Source organism: Diospyros lotus, chromosome 13, assembly GCF_014633365.1.
Source record: "Diospyros lotus cultivar Yz01 chromosome 13, ASM1463336v1, whole genome shotgun sequence".
Taxonomy (NCBI): domain Eukaryota; kingdom Viridiplantae; phylum Streptophyta; class Magnoliopsida; order Ericales; family Ebenaceae; genus Diospyros; species Diospyros lotus.
The window spans coordinates 4,396,690-4,417,199 of record NC_068350.1 but is presented as its reverse complement, the minus strand read 5'-3'; the positions used below and the strand labels follow the sequence as shown (position 1 = coordinate 4,417,199).

At 34.3% G+C, this 20,510-nt stretch overlaps 1 protein-coding gene across 2 annotated transcripts in view; it reads right to left on the bottom strand.

Annotated features, from left to right (window-relative positions):
• LOC127788451 (serine/threonine-protein kinase CTR1-like) overlaps positions 1–4,550 on the bottom strand; it is a 36,900-nt gene extending 32,350 nt beyond the window's left edge. For both annotated transcript variants that reach the window (XM_052316713.1, XM_052316714.1), the window contains exons 1-5: positions 3,746–4,550; positions 2,355–2,656; positions 2,111–2,255; positions 1,737–1,840; positions 45–253 (exon numbers count right to left, since the gene is read on the bottom strand). In XM_052316713.1, the coding sequence (XP_052172673.1) occupies positions 45–253; positions 1,737–1,840; positions 2,111–2,255; positions 2,355–2,656; positions 3,746–4,474 (1,489 nt within the window). In that variant the 5' untranslated portion in view covers positions 4,475–4,550. The remainder of the gene's footprint in view (positions 1–44; positions 254–1,736; positions 1,841–2,110; positions 2,256–2,354; positions 2,657–3,745) is intronic.
• Between the last annotated feature and the right edge of the window lie 15,960 nt (positions 4,551–20,510).

Below are 20,510 nucleotides of genomic sequence, written 5' to 3'. Positions count from 1 at the left end.
AAAAGAAAACAAGTTACACAAATAGTTGAGACTAAAGAGAGAACCTGTGCAAGAATCATCAAATTTAATATCCAGCGATGCGAAATTTGAGAAAAACAGATTGGCCATCGACTTGGAATCAAGTGAAGGTTCACATTGTCCTAGGCGGCGGTAGTGCAATGGTGAAGAAATCAAGACAGAGGATGGACCATTTAGCAAAGAATCGGGTCCATATAAACATCCTGGCTCCCCAATTAAATCCACAGAAAACTCCCTGTAGAAATACATAAAAAGGTTAGCACAAATTAAAGAAACTGGGGCTAGCCATTCCACAAAGCACATGTAATGGATAGCTTAAGATTGAACAGACATTCAAGGACTCCAAAAAATCCCTTTATCTTTTATTTTCGTTTTTTTCTTATGAACATAGGAACCAATAGAGGAAAATGAAAATTTGCAAGTACAGGAATTATTTTTTTGTTCATCCAGAAAAATAATGAACTTCACCTGTGGATTCCTATCTATAGTCAGCCCGGATAAAGAAGAAGGGTCACATAAGGTAGCTGACAACTAGCGTTAGACTCACAGGATAAAACAACATGAAAGCCCACATAGTGGGATAGAGGCTTGATATGCTGTTTTTTATCAAGAAAAATTATGCAAAAAAAAAAAAAAAGATACCCTATTTTAAATCACCATAGCCTAAGGGAGGAAAAAAAAAAAAAGAAAGTGCCAAACTTCAATATCATTCCATCATTAATTTTCAAAAGTAACTCAAGAAATCATCTGAATCACATCAGTAAACCCAGTCTGATTACTTCAAAAACCCCCGCCCAAAAAAAAGAAAGAAATTTTATCCTCCTAATGCAAGAAGGTGGAAGTGTTGATGCAATCTCTTTCATGGAACCACTATGACATTATTTTGTTTAATCAAATATGATACAGTAACTGTTGGAGACAATTTAATCTCTGTTGACAATTATATAATGATAAGCTCAAACAATAAATATTATTTAAAATAACCTTACCCATCTCCATTATTCTTTCTGTGTAAATTGTTGTCAATTTCCCATTTGAACTAAGCTGAAGGAAATAGGACAATGGCTTTCCACTTGTGGAAATACCTTCAGAACCACACTACACCATCCTTTTGTCTCCAGTCTCCCTGTTCTCTCTTTCATATAACAATCTTCCATTTTACTTTAATTTATGGCATGGGATTAACACCAACATTTATTCCCCCAGCAGTTTTGTTAATATCAATGAAAGAAAGAAAAATATCTGTTATAAGAATCTGGAAATCACCTGAAGGCAACCTCTTCTTGTGTTGCCATAACTTATTTCTGGTTTGGGCCATGATTAAGTTCAAATCATGAAACATATAACACAATTTCAATAACCCAAAAGTTTTACAGAGAGAATAATATTGATAGCAATTGAAGAATATACAAATTTAATAAGGTAAGGTTCCATGTTTGAGAAAAGTTATCCCACAGTGATTAGGAACAGTACACATTGAAGACCAACACAACTTAAATAAATTATATCACATGGAAATTTGATATTATCAGACTCAGTCCACATTTAACATAATTGACTAGGAGGTGTGTGGTTTACAACATTGACAGATGAAATTGTGACAGCCATATTAACATGGCAGAAAAGGCATCCATGGTGAGGCATGTTTGGTATTCAATTCCAGGCCGGCATCAGAATTAAAATAACTGACATATAGAATGGCAATTGACATGGCATACCTATTCAGAGCAAAGCGAACAAGGCAAGAAGCAGCGTCATTGCTCTTACAGTATTTACAGCCCTTGGCAATACGACAAGGTAAATCAATTATGTCAGCAAGTACCTGTATAAATGAATCAATAATAAAACATGAATCACCTTTATATTCGACGGGCCTAGGTTAGAATTTAAACTATAATTATTCATGATCTGTTATGCTAAAGTGTATGCAAATAAGAAATTGGACCCCAGGGAAGGGGTAGTGTTATTTAATAATTCAAAAAACTAAAAAGGAAATTAATAAATAGAACAGATGCTATACACAAAACCTGAACTGATTTTAACCATGCAAAGAATAAAAATTCCATTACAAGATAGAGACAAAAAAACATACCTTGAAGAGCAAAGCGCGATGTTTGCAGAGACCAACAGAAAGGCTTCCAATAGGAAGCACAACCGATCCTAAAGATTCCTTCAGATCATCCTTGCACTCCTTCCAAAGAGGAACAAAACCATCTTCTCCGTTGGAAGCAGCACCCCTTGTGATAACAACAAAGTTTAGTCATTGATAAAAAGATAAAAAAACAACAGAAACAGACAGTTACAAAGTCTCTTAATAGGGCAGACCAAAAGCTCACCCCATTCGATTGCAAACAATCTTTGCAAGCTGGTTGACAATTTCATTGGCGGAGGCGCAACTGTGGGCAATGCGAAGAATCCTGTTTGTTAGTTCTTTTAAGCTAGGATCATTGTGCCGATCAATCAAAATGACTTCCATTGAAGATTGTACTCCAGGATCAATTGCCTTTAGTGATTCAACTGATGGCATAACTCCACTCTCTTTCAGGTCAGTGCATAGTGCCCATGCATATGGATCCATCCCATGAATCAAGTAAAAGCCATCAGGAATTTTGTCAAAGTATGATAGGCAGCCATTCACCTGGTGCATATTAAATTTGAAGGTGGGATATATCAATCCTAATGCTTATTTAATAGTCACACATTAAAAATTGTGAAAAGAAATTACGTAACAAGTACATTTTATATAAAATTTTCCAACCAAGAAAAATAAAAAAATAAAAATAAACGAACAATATTTCATTTGTTATGCATTTTCCAAATTTCTGACAATATTTAACAACTTTAAGCAACTTTAAATTGTTAATCAAAGGATGTAGATCATATCAAGCTGAAAAAACAGAAAAAAAAAAGTACTCAACAGAGCATTAGACAACCATATAGGTTCATGGAGACATTTATCCATCTATTGGAAATCAAAATAATAAAGAAAAGTTTAACTACCCAAAGATACTTAGAAGAGCAAGAGTGTATCCTTCAAGTCTCATAGTCTATAAGCAAGTTAAATGAAGAAGAGGTAGATTTGCATTTAGTAGATTTGCGTTTAAGTATCAAAGTTCTAAAACTAATATCAAACAAACATAAATATGTGCAATATACATACTAGTACACAAAAACATGCAGGTGTCCGCTCATAGTTACTGGTATAGAATAGGTTAAGCAGAAAATTAAAATCTTAAAAGTGCAAAGTTTTGGGCATTGAAAGGTAGAAGTTATTTCATAAGCCCGTCAAAATCATGAAATAGCTGCTGTGATTCCCCAGCTGATAGTGAATTCTGTAGGATTTCTAAACAAAGCTGTGGGCCCCATGTAATTTTACAAACTATAGAAGTGGACTGCTGGGACAATTCTTGGAGATGTAGAGTCACTCCAAAACCACCATTGGCATCTGAAAACAAGTAATTCATTTTCATGTCTAAATTAGGAAGTTTACCCTACTGATCAAAAAGGCAAGATAAAAAACAGGACCATTGAAGTAGATACATTTAAAGGCAGGTATATTTTGGTAGCCCAGGAGGATAAGGCCCAATTTTCTCAAGAAAAAGACACAGAATGGATCTAAATTCACTTTTAAGTGCGTGAATTTGTAATGAAATAAGCAATTCAATCCAGAAACAATGCATATTCACATCATAGGAATACGATTAGTTAAGAGCATGATAATTCCCACCCAGAATCGGAACGACACGGCCTCGGCCGAACAAGAGGAAGGCAATGCGTGAGATGCGAATTCGTCCCGCTCCGGATCCAAGAAATTGGAATCGTCAAAAAAGGCAGATCTCTTCGACATCCGGAGAGCCAAAGCGAGCTGCAATTGGTAACTCTCTTCCGTCTGCCGGGCCCAGCTCTTCGAACACGTCGACCCACCGGCGCCGGCGGACTCCTCCGCCGCCCTGAACCTGAGGTCCACTCCTCCTCCGCCGCCGCCGCTGGTCCTGAAAATATCGTCATGCAAGTGGCCAAACGCGTCGTGATCGCCGCTGGCCACCACTGACGACGACATCGAGCTCTCGCCGAAGCTGCTCCCACTCGACTGCCTCTGCAACCCTGTTGACCCACCCGCTCCCCCGAACCGACCCGCTATCTGGCCCACCCTGTGATCAGCCCAGTCCCAGTCCATGCCTCTCTCACTCCTCCCTCTGCTCCTGTCCCCGGACAGTGACTCGTGGTGCTGACCCACTCCGCTTCCACCGAACCGACCCGCCGCATGACCCATTCGCTGATCAACCCACTCCCACTCCAAACCTCTTTCGCTCTTCTTCCTTTCCCCGGACAACAACGACTCGTAGCACTGAGTCGTGCCGGCGCCGGCCATGGCCGATGCCCTCGGTGGCGCGTGCTCTTCTTGCTCGTCCGGCTGCTCCTGGCTCAACGGACTGTAATTCGATCGCCTTTCCATTTCGAAACCGGACAATTCTCGCCGACTGCTCTAAACCACCATTGCCAATAGCAACACGGAGTTTCTCCGCTCTCTCTCTCTCTCTCTCTCGCTATATATATTATTATTTAATATAAAAGTTAAAACTATTAAATAATGTGAATATGCTTTTAAGTGATTTCTACTTTTATATTATATATATATATATATATATATATAAATTTCGCCTTTCTCAGAGTGAACGGAGTCCGAGGAGAAGTGTTCGGTTGGGGGTTTTGATTGATGGCGTCACTGTAGCATCATTGGAATTTTTGACGTAATTAATTAATTAATTTCTATATATATCTGGTTATTTATGAATAAAGCTTTCTGTTGGGATTATATATTTTACCTTACACATTTTTTATATTTTATCATTTAATTATTATATGGTTCACACCCTAATTTACTTAGTTCTTAGTTTTAGTTTTAGTTTTATATTATATAGATAGATAGATAGATAATTAATGCATTCACACTTCAACTAATTTCTACTTTTTTAGGTTTAAAATTGATTTAATATCTAATCCGTCGTAACGTAGCATTAAAAGCTTTTTCAGTTTATTTCCACTCTGGTTTCCTGTTTTTAAATCTATGGACATTTCAAAACATATATACATTGTATATGATTTATATACGTGGCGGCGATTAAAGAAAAAATTGAAACTGAAATAACTCTCCCTTACGTTTCATTAATTCATCATTTAATTAATGTATTCACATTTTTCAACTAATTTTTACATTTGAAATCGATTCAACATCTAGCCTGTCATAATGTAGCCTTAAAAACCTTTTTAGATTGTTCATACTCTAGTCTCTTATTTTTAAATCTATTGGGCATATCAAGACACATACATTGTATATGATTTATGTACATGATAATTAAAAGATAAAAAATGAAACGGAAATCACCCTCAATGTCCCTAACCTTTCACTAATTCACCATTTAATTAATGTATTTACATTTCAACTAATTTCTACATTTTCACATTTGCAATCAGTTCAACATCTAGACTATTATAATGTAGTATTAAAAACTTTCTAGATTACTTGCACTCTGATTTCTTATTTTTAAATTTATGGGCATATCGAAATATACACATTTTGTATGATTTATATTATATACGTGGCAATTAGAGGGTGAAATGAAACGGAAATCACCCTCAATGTCCTTCGCATTTCACTAATTTACCATTTAATTAATGTATTCACATTTCAACTAATTCATCATTTAATTAATGTACTCAAGTTTCAACTAATTTCTAAATTTTTCAAGTTTGAAATCAGTTCAACATCTACTTTGTCATAACGTAGCATTAAAAACTTTTTAAAATTGTTCTCACTCTGATTTTTTGTTTTTAAATCTATGAATATATCAAAACGTATACATTGTCTATTATTTATATACTTGGTAATTAGAGGAGAAAATGAAACAAAAATCACTCTCAATATCTCCCGCCTCTCATTAATTCACCATTTAATTAATGTATTCATATTTCAACTAATTTCTATATTTTCACTTTTGAAATCAATTTGTTACGAAATAGGATTGCATACAAATCACGATCAAACCAATCAATCACACATAAACACAGAATTTAACGTAAAAAATCTAAATCAAGAAAAACTACGGGTAGAAAGAATAGAATATCACTAATCAAAAATTAGTAATATAAAAGTGTATTAGCACACACATTCTGTGTCTGATTTCATATAACCTAGATACTTATTTATAGAATTAAAATCATCTATGGATGAATACGAAAAATCATATTATGATTAGAAGATAAAGCGTGAGAATATTCTTACAGATGAGATAAATCTCATATAAAATCGAATTTAACAATATCGTAATCACACTTAAATTTGAAATCATAATTACAGTTAAATTAAGAAATCCAATCACATATAAACAAATATTTTGAATCACAATTATCACACAGTTCAATATCTAGCATGTCATAATGAAACATTAAAAGCCTTTTTAGATTGTTCCCACTCTTATTTTTTATTTTTAAATCTATGAATATATCAAAACATATACATTATATAAAATTTATATATGTGGAGATTAGAAGAGAAAATGAAACAGAAATCACCTCCAATGTCCCTCATGTTTAACTAATTCACTGCTTGTATCTCTAACTTTTCCAAATTGTATTAGTCTTTGTTGATTGAAAAGTTAATAGCGGAATTGCATAATTTCATAAAATTTGAGGGACTCGTCATGTAATGTAAATATGATTTTAGGAGAAAAAGAAAATTTTATCAACCGAAAAGAAATAAAATTTTACTTTATATTCATTATGTTAGAATCTATTAAATAAAAAATAGTTTAAATGATTGAAAGTCATGACTTTATATTTTGTCGGAATAGTTAATTTTAATTTTTGTAATTATAAAGATTATTTTAAAAATCACTTTACCGTGATGGAGTGTTTGTTTATACAATGAAATATGTATTTATTATGTATAGAATTGTATACAACAAACATATAATCAATTAAAACCAAAAAACGTATATTTTTAGTTACTGTATACCCTTTGAGGATTCAAATTGCATAATATAAATATTTATTAAAATTGTATATATATATTAGCATTTGTGATAAAACATAATTCAATATAGTATTCATAAATTCTATAAACATAAAATATATTTGCTATGTATAGCGAAATATTAATGTAACCCAAATTTACAACTAATAATTTTAGAATCATTTTATTTATTGAATTTATTTTTAAATAGCTAAATTTAAAATAAAACTATTTAAAATTCATCCTTAAAACATAACATTAGGTTATTTGTGTTATATCTAAGAAAATGCCCTCCAAGCTGGGGGGGAATGACTAAGAGACCTCAAGGATCTCCTAGGTGACTTCGCATGACTCTATCGAGGGGTTTTTTCAGTTGACTCGAGTCAAAAATCTTTTTCAATGAGTCTTAAGAAATATTTGTAAAAATCTTTAGAAAGTTCTCGAACGACCTTTTTGAGTATCTCTTAGGTTTCAAAAGACTCTCTTAACATCGAGAGACCTTTTCGAAAGCCTTATTTAGGCGCCAAATATATGATTTATGAGGAATCATCTAAATCAATAATTTAAAAGAATGTGCCAAACTTACATTTGATGTTTTTGTCTAAAAATTCAAAATAGATCGTTATAAGATGTTTGTGTACTCTTTCACATGTCAATTTCATCATCTCTAAATAATTAAAGAGTAATCCTTTTGATTGACGGATTAGAACTCCACTCAAATTACACATCTACTCTTCTTGTTCTTACATATTTACCAAGTGATGCCAACTTAAATATTGAAGAATTCACGCGAAAAACACCCATCACCCTTAATTGATTTTTATTTTACAAGTCTCTCCGAGATTGAAAACTCGAGGTGAATACTTCCCCATAAATACAAAATTATTGTTATATTTAGACAATTACAATTTAAAAATTCAATTAATCATTAATCTATTGAAATATTATTCCTCTAATTATAAATATTAATACTGTCAAATTTAAGTTTCTCAGCATGATTTTAGAGAATTCTTCATATCATTCAAAGTTATAAGTTTTATATTTAAATTGTTTATTAATAATATGTTGTGACATGTGAGAATGACTAACTAATAACTAACATGTATAAACCCCAAAAGTATATTATTCTATGCATGAAATCATTGATGTTGTCCCTAAATATGTACTAAAGATGTCTTTTAATATATTTTTAATTTTTTATTGAAAAAAGTTTTGCTTAATAGTTGTTTGAATGCCTCTTTTAATGTGTTCTAATAAATACATTTCTTATATGATTTAAAAAATGTTTCATTAGTACTCAGTGTTGTTTGGAGGGGAGAATCTGAAATTTTTGCTGGTTCAATTTTAAATCAACAAAATAATTAATAAAACATAGATAATTATGTAAACAAATATTAAAGTTATTTTATTTTAATGAAACTATTAAATTACATTAAAGTAATTTAAATTAGTGTCCTTTCTTTTTTTCATTTTCTTTTTTGAAAGTAATTTGTAGGGTTTGAATAAATTTAAAGGAATGTGTAAAGTTTTCAGAAGTTCAAAATTATGTAAATAGTTTTTAATGAATAAATAAAATGGGTTTAATATCACATTAATCCACATTATTAATGCTAATAAATTATATTAAGATTATTAGAATGAATTGTTTTTCTATTTTTTCATCTTAATTATTCAATTGAACTTGTTGTGTTAAAATAAATTTAAAAACAAATGTAATGTTTTATTAATGTAAATAAATTTCTTTAAATGAAAAATAATGACTGCCATTGTTTTATGAGACTTCGAATTAGATAATTGATTTTTTTAAGAAATTGTCATAAAAATTAAATATTACATTCAATACCTATTACTCTCTTAAAATTCAAGTATAATTTAAAAAATTAATACAGTGACAATAACTATATAAATTATATTTTAAAATTACAAAAAATAACTTATACGTTTATCACACATATTGTGCGGGCTTATTTGTTAGCATATATATAATGCAGCATGGTGTACGATGAACGTGGAAAGTATCAAAATAGGCTCAAAGTACATTTTGGTTCCCCCTTTTTTTTTTTTGTGATTTCAATTGTATTAGTGAATCGTGTAAAATCACTCATTTAAACATATGGTCAATAAGTGATATACATGTGAGCTAATAGAACAATTTTTTGACGTCTCTTGAGCTCACTCTTTCTCAGGCATTTCCTCAACTCACTTTCTCTCTAACAACGTCTCCTCAAGCCCCCATTCTCTCTAGAGTCTCCTCAACTATTTATTTTTTTATGGCTGCATCTCATCTTTCTTTTCAATATCTCCTTAACTCATTTTTTCTTTCCAACGACTTACCTTCAATTCCTTATCTTTATCTGGTGATGCTATAAAGCTCTTATTGAGGCAACTATAACAACTAAGAGTAGATGATAAGAATTTGAAAAGGAAGAGGAACAAGGATAAGGGCAAAGCCAAAGTTGCTTGGACTTTACACATTGTTGATTTTGAAGAATCATCTTCTTCCTCATCCTCATAATCAAGTGATAATGAAAAGAGAGTGAGAGTTGAGGAGATGTTGGAGAAAGAGAGATGGGCGATTGATAAGACATAGCCGGAGAGATAGAGAGAATGTGTGTGTAATACCCTAAGAGCCTAGAGAAAGGTAATATATATCGAGAATAAATAACGAAGGAAACAATACCAGCTGAATACTTTTTGGGCTGAATGTAGGCAAGGAACTCTAGGATTAAACGTGCTTGAGCTAGGGAAACTCAATGATGCGTGACCCCCTGGGAAGTTCGAGTAGGCCCATCAAGATAAATTGTTCCTGTAACGCCCCGTTAATGGTGATTTAAATTAATTTTGGGGTTATTTGATTTAAAAGAAATATTAAAATAATTTTTGGTGATTAAATAAAAATTAAATTATGTGATTTTAAGGAAATAAGAAATTAAGGTAATTGATTAATTATTTTAGGAATTTTTGGAATCAGAAAAAAAATTGAAATAAATTTAGTTGTGGGATTTTTAGAAGTTTCGAGCATTACTATAATTAGTATAGAAGGTGTGTGTGTAATTTATGGAAGTTAGGGTGGCTGGTGTGAATTGCAGAAAGGCCGAAAAGTCTCTTTAAATATAACGTAAAGCATAGATCGGTTGAAGATGAGTGCGGGCGCGAGCGGTTCGCGCGCGAGGCAGCCAGGCAGTGAGCGAAGGATCGAAACGCTGGGGCTGCGCGCGAGGGAGGAATTTTTTGGGTGAATTAATTTAGCCACTGGACGTCCGAAACGACGTTGTTTCGCTAGGAGGCGGTGGCCTCCCCGCGCTGCCACGTGGCGCCCCTTACTTTGCTCAATTTCGGCCGCATTTAAGCCCGATTTCGAGCGTGATTTTATGCAAACGAACAGTAAAAAAATTACAGAGGAAGCAGCAGCACACGGGAGGAATTTTGAGAAAATTTGGGGCCAAAATTCAGATTAAATCCTGTTTAATTCTAGAGTTAATATTTCAGGTATGTAGACAAGCTAGTAATTAATATTCTGTGCGGTCAAAATTTTGTTTAGGGTCTAATTTTATTAATTTTGGCAATAATTGGGATATTGCAATTTGTATAACTTTGACCGCGTTTGGTCAAATTGAGCCTAAGGTTATCTTCGGAAAGGCAAGTTTTTTATACCCTCATTGTCGATTCTTTCGATGTCAATTTATTTGACCTCCCTTTGTTGGTTTCGGCTGTTAATAAATTATGAAATTTAAAACGGTGTGTTTTAAAATTTAATTTGTTAAACTGGTCTCAAGGGTTTTATTCGTTGGTCGCCTACGGGGGTTTGTACCACCCCAAGCCTATGAAAATGATGTCGTACTCACCCGGGGCTAGGTTCTTAGCTGTTCGGGTATTATTATGGATTTTTGATTATTTATTGGTTAGAGCGGTTGTGCAGTAGGGGCAAAGATTGGCTGTTCGGTGATGGTGTGATTGTCGTACGGTCTATCTTAGGCCGTCAGATGATATCTCCTGGTCACTGTCCGCTGACCGGTGCCAAGCACTGTTGACTGGCTCTGCCGTTACGTGATTATAGCATGATCTGGTATCATTTTATTCTTGTAGCATGGTTTGGTATGCACATGGGTACGAGCTGCATGTTGGGATTATCATGATTTGGTTATGCTTGATCACGGACATTCTAGATTGGTCAGGTTGCATCCAGCACGGGCATATGCATCGCGTGTGATTTACTATATGGGCGGAGCGTGGCCTGATGCCTGGATGTATGGCCGCCTTGTATCACGTTGATGCTCATTACGCCATTGCATTTTATATGCATTGCATGGTTACTGGTAGCATTTAGTTCTTAGACGGGAGTACCGTTCCAAGGGAGCCTATGGCTCGGCTGTCGAGAGTACCGACCCGGGACAATGCACACAAGTTTGTTGGAGATCTATGTTGCCTTTCAGGGCAGCGGCAAGTTGGTATGGGACTTGGGTGCCAGGTGTTTTTGTAAAGATAAAAAAAATAAAAACTAAATTAATTAATTTAATTAAATTATATATATAATAACTAATTAAAAAAAAGAAAATATAAAAAGAAAAGGGGGAGGCGCTCGGCAGCCCCCCCAAAAAAAAAATCAGAATCTCTCTCTCTCTCTCTCTCTCTCTCTCTCTCTCTCTCTCTCTCTCTTATCCTCTCTCGCTCCTTCTCGAATTTCCTTCGATTTCAACCAATTAAACCGTTCGATCGTCGATCCGACTTCGTTTTCACCGTTAAAGTGCCCCCGATCTACAAGGAGGTAAGTGCTTTAGCTTCATTTTTTCTGTTTTGCTTGTTTTCGTGGAATGTGGGTTGAGGCGCGATGGGGCTTGTTGGCCGAATGTTTGAGGTTAGATCTACGAAGATCCAACCGTTGGATTTTTGTGATTCTTGGATATGATGATCGGTTTGCTTAAGAGGGTTGGGTGGCGGTCTTGGATCGCCGGAAATCGCCGGCCACGGTGGCCGGCGACGTTGACAGTATTTTGTCCCATTTTAGCCGAGACTTTGACTCTAGATCTACGAAGATCTAGCCGTCCGATCTTTCTCATTTTTGGGTATGTTGCTCTCCTTGGTGCTGCGCATCTCGGGGTAGCCTCTGATCGTTGGAAAAATGGCCGGCGGCCAGCGAACGACAATGGCCAGATTTCACCTCTATTTTGGCCGAAAATTAATTCTCAGATCTATTAAGATCTGACCGTCCGATGGGTTTCATTTTAATGTATGTTGTTATTCGTGGCAAGGGCTTCGTATCGATATATTGATCGGTCGTTTTTGGCCAGCCGGCAGGTTAGGTTTTGGCCCAGGATGGGGGGCCCGATTGGGTTTTAGGATGGCCCAATGTGTTAGGCATGACTGACCCAGTTGTGGCAGCCCTTGGGCTAGCCCACTCGGCTTGTTCTCCCTTGTCGCTGGTCCGTGGACCTAGGATGACTTGGTTAGGTTGGTCTTACTCAGGATATCGAAGTTGGTCTAATTTGGGTTCTCTTTAGGTCTCCTAGAATTGGCGATATGATTGGCGAGTCATTTTGTTGATCGGAGTCCTAAGGACGAAGCCCTATTAGATGACTCGAGACTGAGTAAGACTGACCCCGAGTGCGTTCTAGGCTAGCCTATGATGATGACGTGGGTTTATTTCGAATCCTGATTTCTGATGGATTCCTTTTATCTGAGGCTAGAATATTGCAATTTATTCCTTTTAAACCATTTATTAAATTATTAATTAATTATTAAGTTTTTAAGAAAATTTATCAATTTAGTTATAAATATATATATGTATGTATTTTTGATAAATGAGGAATTTAGATAAAAAAATATATTATCTATATTAAAAGAAAACTAGTTTATGGGTAAATATATATATATATATATTATGTTATTGCAGCCTATAAGTGGGTGTGTAGTTCCACTATACACTTACGCGTAGCATGCAAGGCGAGGCATGATGACGTAGTCGATGGCTTAGCTCGACGAATTCCATGACGCCAGATTTGAATATTGCGTGGGCCAAGGTATTAAATAATCAATTCAGGGTGTTAGGTAATGGTTAGGGTTTTTGGCAATTCCATTTCATCGTTACTCTTGTTACCTAAATGTGACCACCCCATTCTATTTATTGTAGGCTTAGATTCTCAAGATTTTGTTCGGTCTTCTCCCCAGACTCGGATTTGAGTCATCATTTCCCAGGCGAGTAGACAGGATATGTTATGTTTACCTTATATTATGCATGTATATACTGTTTCATTCATAAATATTATAAACTTGTACAAATTTTTATATGCATAACTCATACATGATTTTTATATGCAGATCATAGAAAAATACCCTTAAATGTTTCTAACTTGCATGAAATATTTTCATCCTACTGGGAGAGACATAAACTGAAAGATACCCTAATTGATTTATTGTTTTAAGAATGTGAAATATTGAATGATATGGTGTATTTTAGGCACCACATGAAATGATAAATGATTATGACTTGTGCATAAATTAGGGTATCATTTGCATTATTATTAGAGGACTATCTAGTAGATTCCCTGGTGACTCACAGCAGGAAAAGATCATGATACTATGAGGCTTGGCATGCCAAGGCCATGAGAGACACGGATAGTATGTTTCAGCACTGCTATCACGTGGGCCTTTATGATGATATTGTGTGATGATGATGTATGTGCCGATGTATATACTTGTGTGCATGTGTATATAGGCGTTAGGCCAGTTTCTACTAATGTGTCCTCAGAATTAGTGCATGCATCTCATACAAAAGTATAGGGGATTTAGGTGGTTAGGGAACAACTTATGGGGGTTGTCTTTAGGCACCTATTTTTCTTACACTATGTTTTCTTTTGAAATTTCAAATTATTTAAACTTATGATTCATATTTCCGCTGTTTATACCGTTATTATGTTATTGTACTCATAATGATCATCTTAGCATTTTTATTGTATACTCTCCTAGTGGGCATGACATACCTTATACTCGCGAGTCCACAAGACTCACCTCGTTTTATTAAAAATATTTTAGGGAATTCTCCTTTCTGATTATTGGTCCAGCAAATCTTATGGTATGATATCAGACCCCTTTTGATTCCGGATGTAATATAGGATGCTCTGTGGAGACATACACGTATTGTAGAGTCTGATGTTTTGTCTTTTATTTTTGTTGGCACATAATTGTGCCAAGGGCCCGAGATACAGGATCGGGTATGTATTTTTGACAGCAGTGTGATAGATATTCTTATTTTGTACAGCTGCTGTATGTGGAATATTGAGATATTATGTTAAAAGGTGAATTGGTATTTTATTCATGTTCTATATCTTGTCAGTAATATTGTTTTATTCAAATCGAGCTAGAGAAGAGGCTTACTAGTCTATTGTGGGGCCGCTGGGCCTAGGAATTAGTGCCGGTCATGACATATCAATTTTCGGGTCGTGACAGTTTTATGTGGGCCCCGAGGACCGATATGTGTTTTATTATGGTGCACTGTTGCGTTGTTACGTCACATGGCTTGTGTGTACATGTGGGTTTATATTTGGAGTGATCTCATTTTCTGTTTCATTTACAGCATTTCTTTTCATATAAACTTGTTGAGTCTTGCGACTCACCTTACTTTCCATCATTCCAGGTAAGGGTAAAGCAAAAGTCGAGGGCGAGGACCGAGCCACCTAGCAGCCAGCCGTGTCAATAGGGTGTACAGTTAGCTGCCCTCGTCTTCTCTGATGTTTTGTTAGGAGTTCTGACTCTCATTTTTTACTGTGCCCGGTTGTTCCTTGTATCTTTTATTTGTTGGCACAGGTGTCTGTATATTTTTATATACTCATTGACTATTATTCCAGCAGGGTGCTTGTGGGCATGCATGTATATTGTTTTGTTTCCGTTGTTGTATTTTTCGTATGTATGCATGCCAGGGTATTTTTGCCTTATGTCTTATTCTCTTCCCTTATGTAAGCGCTTTTGTTCGGATAAACAGGGTGGTTGGGATATCCGGGCGGGGGTGCTTACAGTTCCAATCCTTCCTATCGCTCGATGCGGGATGTTACAGAGAGAGACTGGAGACACCGCTGGAACTAAGGTGACACAACTGGAGAGTGAGAGATATAAGGAGCTAAGGAGACGCCAAAAATAGAAATAAGACATATGAGACACCGGATAGAGAGAAGAGATGTAGTTAAAGAAAGAGAGTGAGTTGAGGAGACGTCGAAGATTGAAGAGACATCGAAAAGAAAGAGAAAGAGGAACTTGAAGAGACAGTAGATAATTGCCACATTAACGTACGTGTGAATTACTTACTAGCTATATGTTTAAATAAGTGATTTTGTATGGTTCAATAACACAATTGAAAGGACACAAAAAATTAGAATTCCAAAAAAATTGTAAAAGTTAAGAAACAAAAATATGTTTTTGGCCAATGAAAATAGGAAAATGCTATTGGTACATCTTTGTGTACACTTTGGGCTACATAAAGGTGTATCAATGACAAAAAAGTCTCTCGTGAGGCGCATAGAGGCGTATGAGGCACATGTGAGGCGCGGGATATTTTGGTCATAATACCCCCTTATGTAGCCCAAGATGTACAAAAAGGTTGTACATCTAGCATGATTCATGAAAATATGCTATTAAAAATGTATTCAGGTTAGTTGTCATCTCTTTAGCTCATTCTCTCGCGGGTGTCTCCTCAACTCTCTTTTTCTCTCTAACAGCGTTTCCTCAGCCCCCATTCTCTCTAGAGTCTCCTCAACTATCTCATTTTTCCTGGTTGCATCTCATCTTTCTTTCCAGTGTCTCCTTAGCTCATTTTCCCTCTCTAGTGACTTTTCCTCAACTCCCTCTCTTTATCTGGTGATGCTATAAAGCTCTTATAGAGGCAACTAGAATAGCTAAGAGTAAAGGATAAGAATCTGAAGAGGAAAATGAATGAATAGAAGGGTAAAGCTAGAGTTGCTTGGACTTTACACATTGTTGATTGTGAAGAATCATCTTCTTCCTTGTCCTTAGAATCAAGCGACGACGAAAATAAATGGAGAACTGAGGAGATGTTGGAAAGAGAAAGAGACTAGAGACGTTACAAGAACTAAAGTGACATATCTAGAGAAAGAAGGGGAGCTAAGAAGACGTCGAAAAGAGAAATGAGACATATGACACACCAGATAGAGAGATGAGACGTAGTTAGGAAGAGAGAGTGAGTTGAAGAGACTCGAAGATAGAGAAGACATTGAAGAAAGAGAGGAACTTGAGGAGACACTAGATAATTGTCATATCAGCGTATGTGTGAATCACTTATTAGCCAAATATTTAAATGAGAGATTTTTGTATGGTTTAATAACACATTTAAAACTATAAAAAAAATTAAAATTCTAAAAAAAATCATAAATGTTAAGAAACAAAAATATGTTTTTAGCCAATGAAAATATACTGTTAAAAATGTATATTAGTTGTTGTTCCATTGCATCATTCAAGCACTATTCGCATTTATCATGAATTAAAAGGATTTTTCTTTCATATTATTGAGTGACAACATTTATATAAACATTTAGTAAAGCTTTTGGTCTCATAAAATTATTAATTTTTAGTTTTTATTTTCAATTTTTCAACTAATTATATTCTAAGATTTTGTGTTTCAAAATTTAATTGTATTTATTTTAAAAAATATAGAAAACATATTTTTAATTCATTATATAAAATAAAAAATTAAATATTTTTAGAATTACAACTAAACATGTCAATATATTTTATGTTTCAAAAAGGCACAGTCTAATTTAAAAAAAAATTATAAAATTGAGTTTTCTAATTTTTAATGAAATATTAAATTATTCAATAAAAATAATTTTTACAACTAAACAAACTCTATGTTTTTTTTTTTTTGTGTTTAAATAAGAGATTTGATAATTTAATAAAAAATTAAGATTAAAAAATACTTTCTACAACTAAACACGTCGGAAGATTTTTTAAAAGAATAATTTTTATTCCTCAAGTTTAGCAATTTATTTTAAAATAGAATGAATTATTTTAAAATGAAATAGTCTAAATACATGTCATGTTTTAAATATACATTATTTAATTTATTTGAATGTTAAAAATAGAATACAATAAATATAAATTACTTAAAAATAATATACTTTGCGATAATGATTAACGTTACTCATGTATTAATAATCTCTTGACTAAAAAAAAAATTGAGGGAAGATGAAAAACCTTGCCTACAAATTTTTTTCAAAATCCTAATTGAATTTGAATCTCATAACACTCTCCAAAAGATCTAGTGGAACAAATTTCTCTCCAATTGCCATCAGAAACTCTTCACCATATGGTATCATCACTTTTGTCTCTCTTTCCATTGTAGACTCGACGTAGAAGGTATGGTGACGTATCTGTTTATTTCTCATAGATTGTGTGTATATATGAATGCCAGTATTATGCTTAGAGAGATGTAGTTTATAGATGTAAAGTGGCTTGAGATTCCTTGATTGGTCGTCGCTGCCTGATACGATTTAGTCCATTTGCGTACTTTTCTTTGTGCACTGTGTGCATCTGTCATCTGTGCGGAGTTTATGTACTCGAACTTGTACATGACGAACTTGATAGTTATTTTCAAAGTAGTCCAATGCAAGAAGCGATTGGGTTTAGGGCAGATCATTCCAATTGTTTGGTACAATCACTTGGAGAAGCCTTCTCTTCCAGAAGATGGATACACCATTAGCTACTCGCATATTAGTCATTTAAGCCTTATCAACCTTTCTTTTTTCTTAATATATTTCTACTTCATTTCTGATTTAAGGCGAATCGTTCTGGTGCACCAAATATGTAATATAAGCCATAGTTGGCAAGGTAGTTGTTTAAAAAACTTTCCATTGAAAAGTTGTTGATGCATCTTAGAAACAAGTGTAACAGATTTTAGTACACTACTTAAATGTTATTAGTTTTGCAATTAGACAGTTAGAATTTTGTTCCATTTTTTGCTACGAACAATTAGTTAGTTTGATTGTCTTGGTGTGCTATTTATAGCTACTTCTAGTTTGTTTGCGAGAGATATGAATAAGAATTCTGAGTTTTATTCAATATGGTATCAAAACTTTAGCCTGCTTTGTCTTTGTTATACTCGTCAACTTTTGTCTTTGTTTTCCATCAATCTTGTCCACTTCTGTTTCTGTTGTACGCCAATTTGCATTCTTTTGTGATTGTATTTCGAGCATTCTGTTTGTCCATTTTCGCATTTCCATGGCGACAATAGCTCCAACGCATGCAGATTCGTCTTTTTCTTCAACGAGTAATTCCGCCATTGATGATGATTCTAGTTCGTATTTCCTCCATCATTCTGATAATTCCGGACTTCTCCTAGTTTCTTAGCCACTGATAGGAGACAATTACACTTCATGGAGTCGCACTATGATGATGGCATTGTCAGTGAAGAACAAATTAGGATTCATTAATGGATCTATTTGTCGACCATCATGTGATGATTCTCTCCTTAATGCTTGGATCCGCAACAATAACATTGTTATTTCTTGGATTCTTAACTCTGTGTCTAAGGAGATATTTGTTAGTGTGGATAGATCTTAAGAAGTGTTATCAACGGAGCAATGGATCTCATATTTTTCAGCTACGACATGAGTTAATGAATCTTACTTGGGGACAATTTTTTGTAAGTGCCTATTTCACTCAACTCAAAATTATTTGGGGGGAACTTAGTAATTATAGACCTATTTGTTCATGTGAAAAATGTTCTTCTGGAGATACTAAAGCTCTTGCAGAACATTATCAAACAGAATATGTCATGTCTTTCTTGATGGGATTACATGATTCATTCGCACAAGTTAGAGGTCAATTGCTACTTATGGATCTGATTCTCCCTATTAATAAGGTGTTCACTCTTGTTTCTTAGAGGAGAATCAAAGAAATGTTAATAGTTTTGCTGGTGGGAATGATTCTGTAGCATTTTTTGTTAAAACATGATGCAAAAAGTCTAGTGCTGGTCAGAATTATGGTAAAAATCATAAGAAGAAATGACCTATTTGCACACATTGTGGGTATACTGGACACACAATTGACAAGTGCTACAAACTTCATGGTTATCCTTTGGGATACAAGTCTAAATAGAAGAATAACTCGTCAAATCAAGTGAATTTTTTTATTGTTAATTAGATATCTAATTTTGCTCCTAATCAAACCAAGAATTATAAAAATATTAGAAGCTTTATGTAAACACTAAATCCTACTCAATATCATCAATTGATGAGTATGCTTAATTCTCATTTATCTGTTACTAACACAAATACAAAGACTGATGTTTCTCCTAATTAGGCATCAGGTACTTGTTTCTCAGTTTCAATAAGTCTAGTACTTAAATCTCCTAAGTATTGGATAGTTGATTCAAGCACCATGAGTCACATATGTTTTACTTAGTCTTCATTCAACAAAATGAAACCTATTTAGAATGTATTTGTTACATTGCCTAATCATAGTCGAATTCTTGTGTTTTTCATTGGGATTGTGAAGCTTAATTCTCATCTGGTGCTTGACGATGTGCTTTATGTTCCTCAGTTCAAATTCAATTTGATTTTTGTGAGCGCATTAACTAGGAAAACTTCTTTCCATCTTAGTTTTCTTACTCATTCATGCATTGTTCAGGATATGCACCACTAGAAGATGATTGGCAAGGGTAAACTCATTGAAGGTCTCTATGTCATAGATGTTGCCTCATTTGATTTTGATAATCATACAGTAGATAAGGGTTATAATCCTACTGTTTCAATAGCTATGTTGTTAGTAGTCATACTTGTCATAACAGACGTGGTCATCTTTCCTTTAAGAAGTTGGCAAGGTTGAAAGATCAATTACATTTTTCTTATGACTATAAGAATACTGAGAACATCTCTTATTTAGTTTGTCCTTTAGCTAAACAAAAAAGGTTGTCTTTTGTCTTGAAAAATTATTTGTCTTAATGTGCTTTTGATCTCATTCACCATGATACTTGTGGTCCATATCACATTCCAACACATGCTGGTTATAGACACTTTCTAACTCTAGTTGATGATTACACAAGGTTCACTTGGGTTTTTCTCATGAAGCACAAATCTAATGTTGGTTCCATCATTCCCAAGTTCTTCTCTCTTGTTGAAACTCAGTGATTAAAACGTTTAGATCATATAATGCTCCTGAATTACACTTCAATGATTTCTTTACCTCTAAAAGAGTTTTTCATCAATTCTCTTGTGTAGAGAGACATAAGCAAAACTTAGTAGTAGAGCATAAGCATTAGCATCTCCTCAATGTGGCTTGAGCGTTATTTTTTCAATCCCTGGTTATTAAATTTTGGGGTGAGTGTGTTCTCACAGTTGCCTTTTTAATCAATAGGACTCTGAACTCCTATTTTGCTTCATTAGATTCCTTATCAATTACTGTATAAGTCCCCTGTTGATTATGACTCTTTTAGAGTATTTGGCAGCCTCTATTTTGCCTCCATCATGCCTTTTCATCT